At 44.8% G+C, this 17,303-nt stretch overlaps 1 protein-coding gene across 1 annotated transcript in view; it reads left to right on the top strand.

Annotated features, from left to right (window-relative positions):
• ATP8B1 (ATPase phospholipid transporting 8B1) overlaps positions 1-17,303 on the top strand; it is a gene marked incomplete at both ends in the record, with an annotated part of 111,286 nt that overhangs the window by 26,391 nt on the left and 67,592 nt on the right. The window contains 4 exons of the mRNA XM_082265415.1: positions 364-436; positions 4,381-4,451; positions 4,974-5,056; positions 8,215-8,373. Coding sequence (XP_082121541.1) covers positions 364-436; positions 4,381-4,451; positions 4,974-5,056; positions 8,215-8,373 — 386 coding nt within the window. The remainder of the gene's footprint in view (positions 1-363; positions 437-4,380; positions 4,452-4,973; positions 5,057-8,214; positions 8,374-17,303) is intronic.

The following is a 17,303-nucleotide window of genomic DNA, read 5'->3' as shown; positions in this document are numbered from 1 at the left end:
ACCCTTCTCCTATTATTATCACTTCAGACTGACCTTGATCTTCTTGTAACAGGTACCCTTCTATTTGACTGGTGCAAAAACACCCCCAATCAGGCAAAATTACATCTTTACTACATCTTTACTACAGTGAGAGCAGAAGGTCAAATCTTGTACAAATACAAATTTTTGCAGGAAAAAGTAAAAAAAAGACATTATTTCAGTTGACTGTATTTCTGGATCTACTGAACATTTTTCACATTCATTGACGGAAACATCCTTATTTTTTTTTTTCATTATATCATTATGACAAATTTAGTTTAAATAGTTTTTTATTTTCCAACTATGCCTGAAATCCTGTCTCTCATTAATTTCATTTACATAAAGGTTTAAAAAGAGCAAGTGGAAAGACATTAGTGTCGGAGATATCATACGAATTAACAAGGATGAGTTTGTTCCAGTAAGTACAAATGTGCACCATCTATCTATCTATCTATCTATCTATCTATCTATCTATCTATCTATCTATCTATCTATCTATCTATCTATCTATCTATCTATCTATCTATCTATCTATCTATCTATCTATCTATCTATCTATCTATCTATCTGTCTGTCTGTCTGTCTGTCTGTCTGTCTGTCTGTCTGTCTGTCTGTCTGTCTGTCTGTCTGTCTGTCTGTCTGTCTGTCTATCTGTCTGTCTGTCTGTCTGTCTGTCTGTCTGTCTGTCTGTCTGTCTGTCTGTCTGTCTGTCTATCTATCATAACTTCTTACACAAGAGAGGACAAGGTGATATAATAACCTTTCAACATTATTATTGCTTTCAATCCAGTTCTATTTTATTGCTAGAAATAATTGCACATAACCCCCTCTTCTGTTTCCCAATACAGAAGCAGTAAAGCAAACACTGAATGCAACAAATGGTTTATGTCCTTATGCAAATATATTTTATTAAAAAAAAAACAAATTTTCTGCGCTCAAAATACTAAATTGATAATAAGTGATATGATATATAAATAAGTGATATATATAGAAGAAGCTGCAATACACTAATCCAGTGGTTCTTAACCTTGTTGGAGGTACTGAACCCCACCAGCTTCATATGCGCATTCACTGAACCCTTCTTAATTGGAAAAGTAAAATATGATTTTATGAGTCTAGTCTCGGAAGGGGAACTGCCAGAAAATAAGGTGTTGTTTACAGAACTGAATTAAACGTATCATACAAAGTAAAATGTACAGTGGTCAGTAGTATGTAGGGCAGCGTACAGAGGTCAGTAGGCTGTAGGGCAGCGTACAGAGGTCAGTAGGCTGTAGGGCAGCGTACAGAGGTCAGTAGGCTGTAGGGCAGCGTACAGAGGTCAGTAGGCTGTAGGGCAGCGTGCAGTAGTGAGTAGTTTGTAGGTCACGTGCAGTGGTCAGTAGTTTGTAGGGCAGTGTACAGTGCTTAGTAGTTTGTAGGGTAGTGTACAGTGCTCAGTAGTTTGTAGGGCAGTGTAGCGAGGTCAGTAGCATGTAGGGCAGTGTATAGGGGTCAGTAGTTTTTAGGGCGGTGTAGAAAGGTCAGTAGGATGTAGGGCAGTGTATACGGGTCAGTTGATTGTAGGGAAGGATAGAGTGGTCAGTAGGCTGTAGGACGGTGTACAGAGAATAGGGCAGAGGACAGGAGTTGACAGGACAGATAGGACAGTGTACAGGGATCAGTAAAGCCACACACCAGGGGGCTGGGAGGGCACACACCAGGGGAGGGTCAGGAGGGCACACACCGGGGGGTTGGAAGGGCATACACTGGGGGGAGGGTCAGGAGGACACGCACTGTGGGGGAGGGTAGTGAGGGCACACACTAGTGGAGAGTCAGGAGGCCACACACTGGGTGTCAGGAGGGCACACATCAGTGGTTGGGAGGGCACACACTGGGGAGGGGGTTGGGAAGGCATACCATGGGGTATCAGGAGGGCACACACTGGGGGGGGGGGGTGGGAGGGAATACCATGGGGTGTCAGGAGGGCACACTGGGGTGGGGTTGGGAGGGCATACCATGGGGTGTCAGGGGGGCACACACTTGGGGGGGTTGGGAGGGCATACCATGGGGTGTCAGGAGGGAACACACTGGGGTGGGGGGTTGGGAGGGCATACCATGGGGTGTCAGGAGGGCACACACTGGAGGTGTTGGGAGGACATACCATGGGGTATCAGGAGGGCACACACTGGGGGGGTTGGGAGGACATACCATGGGGTGTCAAGAGGGAACACACTGGGCGGGAGGTGTTGGGCGGGCATACCATGGGGTATCGGGAGGGAACACACCAGGGGGCATTCACAATGCTTATTGAGCTAAATGAAAAGGACATGCATTTCCATTTGTCAGCTAACAGCACCTCTAAGCTAAGCTGCAGTAACTCAGCAGACTTAGCATAGAGGTGCTTGCAAACTAATCCACCATGTACAGCTAGCTGAGCCTACCTCCAGGAACATTCACTCGGCTCCCTCTGCTCAGCTGCTCACACTTCCCTCTTCCAGGCGGGCGCGATCTCCGTGGTCAGGTACACAATCAGTAATATTTTCTCGGGGGGAGCAATTGCCCTGTTGCCCCCCGCCGAACCCCTGAGACTGACTCACCGAACCCCTGGGGTTCGATCGAACCCAGGTTAAGAACCACTGCACTAATCTATAGACAAAAATCAATCACAAAAATGATATACAATGTGTAGCGCTAACATCAAAACATAATATATAAATAATGTGAAGCATGAATCAATAAAATAATTAAATAGATGAGACAAAAAATGGTGACTCTAAAATCAAACAAATATTGACAGTGAAGTCCAAGAAATCACCACAAAAAATAAATAGTGATTAAATTAGTCTGTGAAACCAAAAACGTGCAAAACTTGGTGAATGAACCACAGGTCCCAGCAGAGATATAATGGATAGGAGGCCTTTTCCCAGCGTAGATGGAAATCAGAAAAAACACCCGTGGATAAGATGTATAAAAGATGGCTGCTTACCAGAAGCAAGGGGCCCCCAAACTAATGGGTAGACCATATGCACAATGGATACACAGATGATACAATCGGCAATGATCAATCCTCACATTGGGCACCAATGAGAACAGGCCATATGTGCAACAGGAGATGAAGGTAGAGGGCAGATGGATGCACCAATAGTAACTCCTCATTCAAAACACCAAAAATGGCAGACCGTGGATGTAAAAGAGAGATGGGAGAGACACATAACTTAATACTGCTTAAGCTGCATAAAACCCTTTATTAAAAATACACTTACAAACGTTCGGATAGGATAGGCATGTCATACACAATAGATGAGAAGCAAACTGCGGCGTCCCGCATTCACGATACAAAGGCGGCATCCAAGGGGGCGTGGTGACGTCACGTCTGGTACCGCCCGACGCGTTTTGTCATAGGTTGACGTCGTCCGGGGCCCCTTGTTTCTTGTTCCTAGTGACCTTGGGGCTCTGGTGAGTGCATTTATATTGTCATTGTGGTGGAGCACCTACATGTTGGGAAGAGGAGCATTATATATCCTTTCAAGATGTGTTCACACACAGTATGGTGGATGGGGTTCAAAGACTGATTAAACATCACATTGGACTTTATTTTTGAACTGAATATTTTATTTTTTAATTGAATACTTTTGGGATATATATATATATATATATATATTTTTTTTTTTCCATCACTTGTGTTACACTTTTCATTAGTACAGTATTATATGATCTGTTTTTCTGTGTTCTTCACACGGATCAAATTTTTTTGATAGTAATGGTCGCGTTACTACCAATATAATGATTTTGAGCATTGTTTGAATGAGGGCTTCGCTATTGAGTACATCGTACAATTTACACAACATTTTGCACATGAGAATAGCGCCTTACTTTATTTATTTTTTATTAATTTTGGTGTGATTCACACCTAAAGAGGCAGCTGTCAGTTATATGCACGGAGTCACATATGGTATATATATATATATATATACACCCAGAAGCTATGAACAACAATAGTAAACTATTAAACATCAAAACACTTGAATAATAATCCCTCCTCCTGGCCTGGGTCAGCAAAAACTCCTCTATAACAGGACATGTGGTCTCCAAACCCCTCTCTCTCTACTTTTTTCCCTAGGGTTTTCAACCCAGCCTCCCAGAGACAGGAAGTGCAAACATAATCAACTGTGATATCACATTTACAATCACAGACAATAGAGGGCAGCAGATCTCTACACAACCATAAGGCCAGTAGAGATGCAATATGACATTGCTTAGGCGTTATAATTTAGGGGATAAAAAAGTCAACTAAAAGAGGGTTCTCACTTATTCTCTTACTTTGAAGGGGAGAAATGAGTCCTAATAAGGTAATGAGCTGATAAATAACATTCTGTTTTACAGGCGGATGTCCTTCTCCTCTCCAGCTCTGAACCAAACAGCCTTTGCTATGTAGAAACTGCTGCGCTTGATGGGTACCGACCTTCAATTTTCCTTCACATTATTTACTCAGGACTTGGCAAAAACTACAATTTCCTTTTTTTTTTTTTTTGGTATACAGTATGTAATTATTGCATATTTCAGAAGAATATTTTGGATTTTTTATCTAGCCAGCACATAGAGCTCTCTAATCCCTAACACATTTTCCAGACTAGTTTTGCTTGCTTTGAAGAAAGAGAAAGTTTTCAGAGCTTAGTAGCTCAAGCTGAAATTTAACATATACAACTAAAGGGGAAAGAACGGTAACTCTTCACTTTTGGTAGTTGTCTGTTTAAATAGGGCCTTTAATGTGGTCAGGACATAACTTTTTCCCATCTTTATGATGCCACACGTCCTCTGTAAATAATATAACAATACTGCTACAATCTGTACTAGCTGCAGTTTAGTAACTAAAATACCAGACGTGTAAAAGATACAAAAAAAGGTTTAAAATACATTTCAGTAAATGTTATCAACACAAAAGTTGATGTTTCTAACAAATGTTTTAATATTTTTAGAGAAACAAACTTGAAGTTTAAAATGGCCCTAGAAATAACAGACAAGCTCTTACAAGAAGAAAAGGCCCTGGCTGAATTTGATGGTGAGTTTTTAATTTGTAATTCTGTATGAAAAAAAAACGAGTTTTCAGTTCAACAATTTTGGTAGCTAAAGATGAAATGATACAAAAACTTTCCCAGAAAGTGCCACTGGAATCAGAGGAATTGGTAATGTATCAATGTGCTATTCTCCCACATATTTGCATGCAGAGCAGGGGAGGACTGGGCCAGGGGGCAGGGGGGCAATTGCCCCCTGGGCCACTCTGATGCCCCGTAAAAAGGCTGCACTGCTTCTGCCACAGACATGCCTAAAGGATTCCTGGTGAAGAGAAGTAAAAAAACCCCACTGCTGACCTACTGAGTGCGGGATGAAGACAAGGACAGAACACAAGACACCCCCCCCCCCCTGCCACTCCCCCCAACATGGATGGTTTAAACTGTGTCTGAGCAGAGGCTGGTTCCATGCCCCACTGGAGACTCTTCTCCCCTGGCCAGACCCAACCAAGCTGTCCCAGCTCCACCCATCCACCCCCTGCTGGCCCGGTTGGGAACCCGGATTCAGCCGGTAAGTAGAGAGTACCTGGAGCAGGGCTTCAGCCTGGAATGGGGGTTAGAGGGAGGACGGGAAGAGGGAGTGGGAGGGGGGCCGAGTCACTGCACTATGGGCCTCTGGTTTGTACTTGCCCCCTGGGCCGAAAATTGCCAGTCTGCCCCTAATGCAGAGCATCATAAGATTGATTTGCAAGTGAAATCTCCATTAGGTTAGTGAATGAGGTAGTGCTGCTGCTGACCGCCATTATCCAATCATGTGCAATCAAACACACTGAGGTTGATTTAATAAAGGAAAATAGTTGCACTCTACAAGAGCACTTGCTCTATCTAGAGCATAGTAAATGTACAGAAGCCCTGCTGATTTCCATCATCCAATCATGTTCAAGCAAAAATGTTGTTTTTTTTTTATTGTCCTTGCATGTGATTGGGCATTCTTTGCAAAGTGAAGCTTTACCTCATTTACTATGCTCTGGAGCAACTGCACTTTGCAAAGTGCACAGCCTATTTGCCTTTAGTAAATTAACCCCACTGTTTTCTTCATTTTCACCACAATACCTGAAATAAGGGAAAAGTCTATTGCAAAGTGAAAATGTTCTTGAAAAGTTGACAGCCTATTTGCTTTAGTAAAGCAATCCTAGCGAGTCTAATTTCTCATGCCATAAAGAGGTAGTGGTGGGTTTCCAACAGTTCCTACTGTAATAGCTATGTCAGGCTTGAGCATTCCTCAATTGTGGGATTGTTTAGAGAGTTTTGCAATTTTAACCACTTCAATACCCCTTCCCGCCCAGGCCAATTTTCAGCTTTAAAAAAGAACGAAAAGTTTGAAATAAAAAAAAAAAAGTTTTTTTTGTTTATGTTACAAAATTTTGTAAATAGATGCGTTTTTTCCTGGACTGATGAGCACTGATGAGGCCACACTGACAGCTACTGATGAGGAGGCATTGATGTGGTGACACTGATGGGGTGGCACTAATATGCAGCACTGATAGGCACTGATAGGCAGCACTGATATGCAGCACTGATGGGCACTAACATGTGGCACTGATAGGCAGCACTAATATGCAGCATTGGTGGGCACTGATAGGCGGCACTGATGGGCACTGATAGGCAGCACTGATGGGCACTGATAGGTGGCACTTATGGGCACTGATGGGCGGCACTGATCGGCACTGATGGGCGGCACTGATGGGCACTTATAGGCAGCACTGGTGGGCAATAATGACCACTGGTGGGCGGCACTGAGAGATGGCAATGATGGGCACTGGTGGGCAGCACTGATGGGGAGGGCAATGGCGGGCAGCACTGATGGGGACCGTAGGGAGAACACAGGCGCCACTCTAAGTGCAGTATAAGGATTTATTGATAAAAAATCAGAAGAAAGGTAATCACAAAAGAATATGTAAAATAGGCATGAGAATGTCCATGTGTGAGATGGGTCCATCATTCCGGTGTCATGATCAGGATGGCTCGAGCGGTCTCGATCCTCAGAATGTGAACCGATGGTAGTCGGTACTTCCTGCTCGTTGGAACGCACTACGTGCCTCCCACCATCACTTCCGGGTATGGCGTGATGACGTAATAGCGCCGGCGACGCATTCTCGGAGCATGCGCTCCTTCTTCAGGCCGATGGGGAGGGCACTCCTTGAGCCCTGATTGCCATCCCTGGTGGCCATTGTGGGCATCCCTGGGGTCATGGGTGGGCATCCCTGGGGTCATGGGTGGGCATCCCTTTTGGTTCTAGTGGCACCCCCCTCAAAGGGTCTGCACTGGTAATCAATACTCCAGCTCCAGATTACCAGCACAGACGCCCCCCTGTCAGGAGAGCCGCAGATCAGCTCTCCTCTACTCGTGCCTGTCAGGCACGAACAGAGGAAAGCCGATCAACGGTTCTTCCTATTTACTATGTGACCAGCTGTGATTGGAGCCTACGTCAGTAGGCTCTTTACCGAGATCAGAGATGTGGTGTGTAAGAGTGACGCGCCGCATCACCGATCGCTGCTCTGCGCATTATCCTGCCGCCGCCATATGATGTCTGGTCAGGATAATGTAACCACCTTCCCGCCGTCATTTGCCTATAGGGCAGGCGGGAAGTGGTTAAGAATATTTCTGTAAATGAATCTTATGAGAAAACGTTCTCAACAATTGCCTTAAAGTTTAATTAAAGACAACGTTTTTTTTTTTCATTTTGGATAAAGTCAGGGCGGGTTATAACTTCTGTCAGGTTTATTTTCGCATTTGTGTCCCATTGGGGAGATTTTTCTTCACTTCCTGTCCCATAGCCAAAACAGAAGGCGAGAGGAAATCCCTCCAAAGTGAGGGAATCCCAAGGTGTCACTAGGAACACCAGAACTAGCTCCCCCATTGGAAGATTTCCACTCTATTACTGTCCCAATGTCAATCCAAAATTTGGGATTTGCTTTCACTTTTACTTTGAATGATAATGGTAAACAGAACAAATAGAGAGAATCTCCATAACAGGGGCACAGACAGCAAAAAAAAAAAAAAAGAAAAAAAAAAACTATCAGAGTTTCTTATCCCTCTCTACTAAAAAAAAAAAGTTTTGCATGTAGTTACACTTTAAAATGATAAATCTGTCCACCTCAAATCTTAATTCTCTTTTCCTTTCCTTATTGCTTCTCTTGTTTCCCAGGGATGGTGGAATCCGAAGAGCCTAACAACCGTTTGGATAAATTCATAGGCACTTTGTTTTGGAGAGGGTCGAGTTCCAGCATTGATAACGATAAAATACTACTTCGCGGCTGTACAATACGCAATACTCTCTATTGTGTTGGTCTGGTAATATATGCCGGTAATTATCACATTTACGTCTAAATTAATCAACTTAGCCATGGGAATATATTAGCCATTCATTCAACAACTGAACGCATTTCAGCTGTTTGTTATACTCTGTGTCATGAAAGATGATTTGATTGGCTGATGCATTGCTCATTAAAAAGGCATTGTAGAAAATTAGAAAACAAGTAAAAACAATTTTAACCATTTCTGGGCCGCAGTACGTCATATGACATCCTGGGGGTTGAGTGGAGATATCTGAGAGATGGGTGCAACTGGAGGCATCATTCAGATATCATTTTTTTCAGCCGGCAATTCCCTGCACCATAACAATCATAGCGGCTGTTCAGGCAGGAGGGGAAGATCTCCATAGAGAATACAGAGGACCAGATGGTCCCCGGTAGTCTCTATGACCTTCGGAGGCCCGGGCGTGACGTTATGACGTCACGTCTTGCCTGGCAGCTGTAAATACTGCCGTGTTTCTCGGCTGGAAAGCCGAGATCTTTTTTTTTTGGATCTCAGGCTTTCCAGCCTGGGGGAGAGATGTGGGGTCTTATTGACCCCAGATCTCTCCATAAAGAGGACCTTTCATGCCCTATTCCTATTACAAGGGATGTTTACATTCCTTGTAATAGGAATAAGGCCCCGTTCACATCGGGGCAACGCTACTTCGCACCGCGACCTCGGAACGGCGGCCACGGACTTCATAACATTGAAGTCTATGGTGGTCGCTTCCTGGTCGCCCCAAAGAAGCTCCGGACCCTTTTTCTAAGTCGGATCGACTTGTGTCGCTCCTATTAGAACGGGTCCGCAGCTTCCCTATGGGAGGCGACCTGCGGCGACCTGTGAGGCGACCAGGTCGCCTCACAGGTCGCCTCAGTGTGAACCGGGGCTAAAAGTGATCAATAAAATATTTCAAAGGGAAAGTGTAAAAATAAATAAATAAATAAAATAAACAATGAAATAAAAAAAATGTCAGTGCCTCCCGTCACTGTGTGTTTTCAACACATACATATGTCGCACCTACATATGTAAATGGCGTTCATTCCACACATGTAAGGAACCGTTGCGAACGATAGAGCGAAAGCAACAATTCTAGCCCAAGACCTCTTCTGTAACTCTAAACAGGTAACCTGTAAAAATTTTAAATCGTTGCCTATGGAGATTTTCAAGTACCGAAGTTTGGCAGCATTCCACACGCAATTTTAAAGTGTGACATGTAAGGTATCTATTTACTCAGCGTAACATAATCTTTCACATTATACAAAAAAATTGGGCTTTCATACAAAAAAATTGGGCTATTATTAGTGTTTTGGTTTTTTCAATTCATGAAAGAAAAATTCAAAAAAAAAAAACGCGTTTGAAAATCTGCTGCACAAATACCGTGTGACATAAAAAGTTGCAACGACCGCCATTTTATTCCGTAGGGTCTCTGCTAAAAAAAAAAAAACAAAACATATATAATGTTTGGTGGTTCTGAATAAATTTCTAGCAAAAATATTATGATTTTTACATGTATCATAAGTAAGTGCTTAAGCTTTGCCCAAAACTTTGTTTTATACCTGTCAGCAGGTATTATCAAAGCTCAGGTTGAACATCACCAGGGAGGAGAGGTTCACTCTTACTACCAAGAGAAAGCTGGGGGGTGGAGCAGTGGCACAGTGTTTGCAGAATATAAGATTCTTCCACCTAAGTCTGCTATGCAGTATTGTAGTACAGAACGTGTGAGAGACTTAGAAGAGTATGTACATTACTTTACAAATCTTTAGACTTTTTATATTTGTGTCTCATAATTGGCTAAACTTTTCCTTTAATTATTCTTGCGCCTTAAGCGTACTAATTACACCCATAAAACTTCACTGAAGTACCGAGGGTATACTTGGCAAGCCTTTTCTGTTCACCCGTGTTGCCTCTATCCCTGCTGCCAAAATGACAGCCGGGATCGCTGAGTAATCAAGCAGCCTGCTTTAGCCACTGCTGTTAAAACTGGAGCTGGAGATTTTTTAAAACACAAAGTTACATAGTTAGTCAGGTTTAAAAAAGACACAAGTCCTTTAGGCTCAACCAATAAAAAACAAAAAACAGTAAAGAAAACCCAACCATACAATCCTATATACACAATCCTATACCCGCAGTTGATCCAGAGGAAGGCAAAAAACCCCAGCAAAGCATGATCCAATTTGCTACAGCAAACCTGGATCAACTTTATCAATAAATATTAGTACCCATTTATATTATGTACATCCACATTTTCACAGCTCTTACGGTTACATGGTTACATAGTTACATAGTTTGTGAAGTTGAAAAAAGACATCAGTCCATCCAGTTCAACCTATGATGCGTGTGTGTGTTTGCTGTTAACCGTACATTGTATACCCCTGTCTGTTGTGGTCTTTAAGGTGCCCATCTAATAGTTTTTTGACGCTATCCATGCTCCCTGCTGATACGACTGCTTGTGGAAGAGAATTCCACATCCTTACCACTCTGACAGTAAAGAACCCCTTACGTATTTTAAGGTTAAACCATTTTTCCTCTAGTTTTAGTGAGTTGCCACGTGTCTCTTCTCCAGAGAGAATAAGTTCAATGCTTGTAGTCTTTCCTCATAGCTGAAATCCTCCATTCCCCTAATTATTTTTGTTGCCCTTCTCTGGACTCTCTCCAGTTCCAGCACATCTTTCCTGAGGACCGGTGCCCAGAACTGGACGATAAAGAAACCTTTCCGTATTTGGAGACTAAATCTGTTTTCCTCTAGACGTAAAGAGTGCCCCCTTGTCCTCTGTGTTGACCTTAAACTGAACAACTCAACACCAAGTTCACTGTATGGCCCCTTATACATGTTGATCATACCCCCCTTAATCTCCTCTTCTCAAGATAGAATAAATTCAGTTCCTCTAATCTTTCCTCATAGCTGAGCTCCTCCATGCCTCTTATCAGTTTGGTTGCCCTTCTCTGCACTTCCTCCAGTTCAGAAGCATGATTCAGAGATACTATAGGAGGGATTTACTAAAACTGGAGCATGCAAGATTTTGTGCAGCTCAGCACAGAAACCAAATCATCTTCCAGGGTTTATTGTCAACGTTTAATTGAACAAAGTGAAGTTACAACTAGAGTTGAGCGGACACCTGGATGTCCGTGTTCGGCGGGTTCGGCCGAACTTTAAAAAAAAGTTTGGGTCCGTGTCCCGGACTTTTGCCGAACTTTTCCCGGACACCGAACCCCATTGAAGTCAATGGGGACCCGAACTTTCAGGCACTAAAATGGCTCTAAAACACCAATGGAAAGGGCTAGAGTGCTGAAAATGGCAGCAAAACGTAGATAAGAGCATGGCAAGTGCTCTGCAAACAAATGTGGATAGGGAAATAACTTAAAACAACAAAAAAAAAAAAAAACAGAAAAATAAAACAATGTTCTTCATCTCTGAAGGACGAGGCCCATATGGAGTAGGAGGGAGGTTGAGGTGGTGGTGGATGTGGCGGTGTCATAGGCGTGCGCACAGGGTGTGCCGGATGTGCCTGGGCACACCCTAATCACCTAGGGCACATAGCATTATCGCTCTGTTTGCCAGTGAGGAGATGGGAAAGATCTCCCTCGGACCTGCTCTGCTCTATTTCACTTTGCCAGCAGGGAGAGTAATGTATCGGGGCCATGTACATGTAGGCAAACACATGCATGTGTATTTAAACTTTGGGGTGCACACCCTAATGCAATAGGCTGCGCACACCTATGGGCGCTGTAGGTGGAAGCGGCGGTGGAGGAGGACCAGGGCCGGATTAAGAGCATCATGGGCTTGGTGCTGAGGATTTTGAAGGGCCTTAAGGGCCGTGCCTTGGCATGCACCCAGAGGAGGAAGGGTGCAGCCATGCATGCCTAATTTCACATGGGATGCTGTCTCTGAAGCCCATAAACACATCCATGCATCGGCAACTGTCCCTCCTTGTCCGGCCTTCGTGCTGTGTGGGGAGGTTCTGAGGGAGCTGCCTGGGGAAGCGAGCATAGAAGCCAGACTTCTGTGTTTACAAGTGACAGAAGAGCGGTAACAGTGAATATGGCCAACCTGGGGCCTATATAAAGGTAGGGGCCTGGAGCTGCAGCTCCAATAGCCCCTACGTTAATCTGGCCCTGAGGAGGACGAGGTAGCCAACACTGCTTCTTTTCACAAATTTTAAATGAGGGTACACCCCAAAAGAGTGAGAAAGAGCAAAAATGGAACAATGGCTGGGTAAGGTCGGTATCCATCGCTATTCTGCACAAGGTACGGAAAAGTCCCGTGGGATCCATGCCTGGTTCATTTTAATGAACGTGAGCTTGTCCACATTGTCTCTGGACAGGCGGCTGCGCTTGTCTGTGATAACGCCCCCAGCCGTGCTAAATACCCGTTCAGATAATACACTGGCTGCAGGGCACGCCAGCACCTCCAAGGCGTAAAGGGCAAGCTCAGGCCATGTGCCCAACTTGGAGACCCAGAAGTTGAAGGGGGCAGACCCCTCATTCAGTACGTCTAGGCGTGTGCACACATCCTGCTCCACCATGTTGGTGAAATGCTGCCTCCTGCTAAGACGTTCCATATGAGCTGCTGGTGCTGCTGTTTGTTGTGGCGTGCTGACAAAGCTTTTCCACATTTCGGCCATGCTAACCCTGCCTTCTGAGGTGCTGGCGGTGCCCTGGTTGCGTTGGCGACCTCTTCTTCCTCCTCCTCCTCCTCCTCTGCCTTGTGCTTCCACTGTAGCCCCGCTGTCAGGTGGGAATGCCAGCAGCATCGCGTCTACCAGCGTGCGCTTGTACTCGCGCATCTTGCGATCGTGCTCCAGTGAGTGAATTAAGGACGGTACGTTGTCCTTGTAACGGGGATCCAGCAGCGTGGCCACCCAGTAATCAGCACAAGTTAGAATGTGGGCAACTCGGCGGTCGTTGTGGAGACACTGCAGCATGTAATCGCTCATGTGTGCCAGGCTGCCCAGAGGCAACGAAAGGCTGTCCTCTGTGGGAGGTGTACCGTCCGTGTCCTCTGTATCCCCCCAGCCACGCACCAGTGATGGCCATGAGCTGGCCTGGGTGCCACCCTGCTGTGAACATGCTTCCATCTCCTCCTCCAGCTCCTCCTCCTCATCCACCAGAACTGTGCCCCTGCTGGACAATTGTGTCCCTGGCGTTTGTGTGTGCAGGAACCCACCCTCGGAGCCCCTTACGAATGACTGCCCTGAAAGCCTTGGAAATGTTACCTCTTCATCCTCCTCCTCCTCCTCATCCTGTGCCACATCCTCTTCCATCATCGCCCGAATTGTTTTTTCAAGGAGGCATAGAAGTGGGATAGTTAAGCTGAGAACGGCGTCATCGGCACTGGCCATGTTGGTGGAGTACTCAAAACAGCGCAACAAGGCACACAGGTCTCGCATGCCCAGTTCTTGGTGGTGAAGTGGTGCTGTTCCGCAGAGCGACTCACGCGTGCGTGCTGCAGCTGAAACTCCACTATGGCCTGCTGCTGCTCGCACAGTCTTTGCAGCATGTGCAAGGTGGAGTTCCACCTTGTGGGCACGTCACATATGAGGCGGTGAGCGGGAAGGCCGAAGTTACGCTGCAGCGCTGACAGGCGAGCAGCAGCAGGGTGAGAACGCCGAAAGTGCGCACAGACGGCCCGCACTTTCTGCAGCAGCTCTGACATATCGGGGTAGTTTTTAAGGAACCTCTGCACCACCAAATTCAGAGCATGCGCCAGGCAAGGGATGTGCGTCAAACCGGCTAGGCCCAGAGCTGCTATGAGATTTTGCCCGTTATCGCACACCACCAGGCCGGGCTTGAGGCTCGCTGGCAGCAACCACTCATTTGTCTGCTGTTCCATGCTCCTCCACAACTCCTGCGCGGTGTGTGGTTTGTCCCCCAAACAGGCAAGTTTTAAAACTGCCTGCTGTCGTTTACCCCTGGCCGTGCTGAAGTTGGTGGTGAAGGTGTTACGCTGTCCGGATGAGGAGGCGGTAGAGGATGAGGAAGCGGAGTAGAAAGAGTTAGGAACAGGAGGCAAACTAAAGCGCCCTGCAATCCTCGGCGGTAGAAGGAGATGCGCCAAACAAATTTAAAAAGGTGTATCTCACATGTACCGGTACAGACTATCCCGCAATTTAATTTTTTACACTCAAACAGGGTGTATATTGAATAGCGGAATAGGACAAATTTTACAAAACGGTGTATCTCACACGTACAAACACAATCTAGGCCCCAATTACAATTTTTTTGTACCCTAAAGGCAGGATGAGGAAGAGGAGTAGGAGGAGTTGGGAACAGGAGCCAAACTGAAGCGCCCTGCAATCCTCGGCGGTAGAAGGAGATGCGCCAAACAAATTTAAAAAGGTGTATCTCACATGTACCGGTACAGACTATCCCGCAATTTAATTTTTTACACTCAAACAGGGTGTATATTGAATAGCGGAATAGGACAAATTTTACAAAACGGTGTATCTCACACGTACAAACACAATCTAGGCCCCGATTACAATTTTTTGTACCCTAAAGGCAGGATGAGGAGTAGGAGGAGTTCGGAACAGGCAGGAGGCAGACTGAAGCACCCTCAAATCCTCGGCAGTATGAGATGCGCCCCAAAAATTGGAAAGGTGTATCTCACATGTACCGACACAGACTATCCCGCAATTTAATTGTTTATACCCGAAGGTTTTGATTAAATAGCGGAATAGAAAATATGATCAAAAAAAGTGTATGTATCTCACACGTACAGAAGCACACTAGGCACCAATTACTATTGTTTGCACCCCTAAAGGCAGGATGAGGAGTAGGAGGAGTATGGAACAGGCAGCACCCTCAAATCTTCAGAAGTATGAGATGAACCCCAAAAACTTGGAAAGGTGGATCTCACACGTACCAACACAAACTATCCCGCAATTTAATTGATCCCCAAAGGTTTTTATTGAATAGCGGAATAGGAAATATGATCAAAAAAAGTGTATGTATCTCACACGTACAAAACCACACTAGGCCCCAATTACTATTGTTTGTACCCCTAAAAGGCTGAATGAGGAGTAGGAGGAGTATGGAACAGGCAGCACCCTCAAATCTTCAGAAGTATGAGATGAACCCCAAAAACTTGGAAAGGTGGATCTCACACGTACCAACACAGACTATCCCGCAATTTAATTGATCCCCAAAGGTTTTTATTGAATAGCGGAATAGGAAATATGATCAAAAAAAGTGTATGTATCTCACACGTACAAAACCACACTAGGCCCTAATTACTATTGTTTGTACCCCTAAAAGGCTGAATGAGGAGTAGGAGGAGTATGGAACAGGCAGCACCCTCAAATCTTCAGAAGTATGAGATGAACCCCAAAAACTTGGAAAGATGGATCTCACACGTACCAACACAAACTATCCCGTAATTTAATTGATCCCCAAAGGTTTTTATTGAATAGCGGAATAGGAAATATGATCAAAAAAAGTGTATGTATCTCACATGTACAAAACCACACTAGGCCCCAATTACTATTGTTTGTACCCCTAAAAGGCTGAATGAGGAGTAGGAGGAGTATGGAACAGGCAGCACCCTCAAATCTTCAGAAGTATGAGATGAACCCCAAAAACTTGGAAAGATGGATCTCACACGTACCAACACAAACTATCCCGTAATTTAATTGATCCCCAAAGGTTTTTATTGAATAGCGGAATAGGAAATATGATCAAAAAAAGTGTATGTATCTCACATGTACAAAACCACACTAGGCCCCAATTACTATTGTTTGTACCCCTAAAAGGCTGAATGAGGAGTAGGAGGAGTATGGAACAGGCAGCATCCTCAAATCTTCAGAAGTATGAGATGAACCCCAAAAACCCCAAATATCATTCAGCTCTGCTGCAGGCCACAATTTAATTTTTTTTAACCCAAGGCTGTATATTGAATAGAGTGAAACCACTCAATATTAGCACATGTGAACTGAACACAGCAGTGTATGATCAGTCACTCAGCACAGCACAGCTGAAGGAAAAATGCTGCACACAGTGCCTGATAGAAAAATACTTTTCTCCCTCCTCCTCAGTGGGCAAAAAAGATTGTGTTCACTGCACCCCAAAAAGATTGTGTTCACTGCACCCCAAAAAGATTGTGTTCACTGCACCCCAAAAAGATTGTGTTCACTGTACCCCAAAAAGATTGTGTTCACTGCACCCCAAAAAGATTGTGTTCACTGCAGCCCACACACAGCAAAATGGATGTGGACCACTGACACCTGCCTATCTCCTATCCCACACCACACAGCAATATCGATTGTAGTTTGTAGAACACACTGTCTGACCCTAAAAATCATCAGACTCTGTCCCTAAAAGGATTGATAAGATCGTAGATCGGGTGACTGCAAACCCCCCCCCAAACACAGCAATATTGATTGTAGTTTGTAGAACACACTGTCTGACCCTAAAAATCAGCAGACTCTGTCCCTAAAAGGATTGATAAGATCGTAGATCGGGTGACTGCAAACCCCCCCCCCCCCCCACACACACAGCAATATCGATTGTAGTTTGTAGAACACACTGTCTGACCCTAAAAATCAGCAGACACTGTCCCTAAAAGGATTGATAAGATCGTAGATCGGTCACTGCAAACCCCACCCCACACAGCAATATCGATTGTAGTTTGTAGAACACACTGACCCTAAAAATCAGCAGACTCTCTCCCTAAAATGCCTACAACTCGCCCTGCCTAACACACTCCGACCTGTCCCTCAATTCTATCCGGACACAAATGTTTTTTTTTTCCTGTCTGTCCCTAATCAGCAGCCAGCACCCCAAAAAGATTGTGTTCACTGCACCCCAAAAAGATTGTGTTTACTGCAGCCCAAAAAGATTGTGTTCACTGCAGCCCACACACAGCAAAATGGATGTGGACCACTGACACCTGCCTATCTCCTATCCCACCCCACACAGCAATATCGATTGTAGTTTGTAGAACAC

This window comes from Pelophylax lessonae (genome assembly GCF_965119305.1).
Source record: "Pelophylax lessonae genome assembly, chromosome: 1".
Classification (NCBI taxonomy): Eukaryota; Metazoa; Chordata; class Amphibia; order Anura; family Ranidae; genus Pelophylax; species Pelophylax lessonae.
This window is presented reverse-complemented; position numbering and strand designations above follow the sequence as displayed.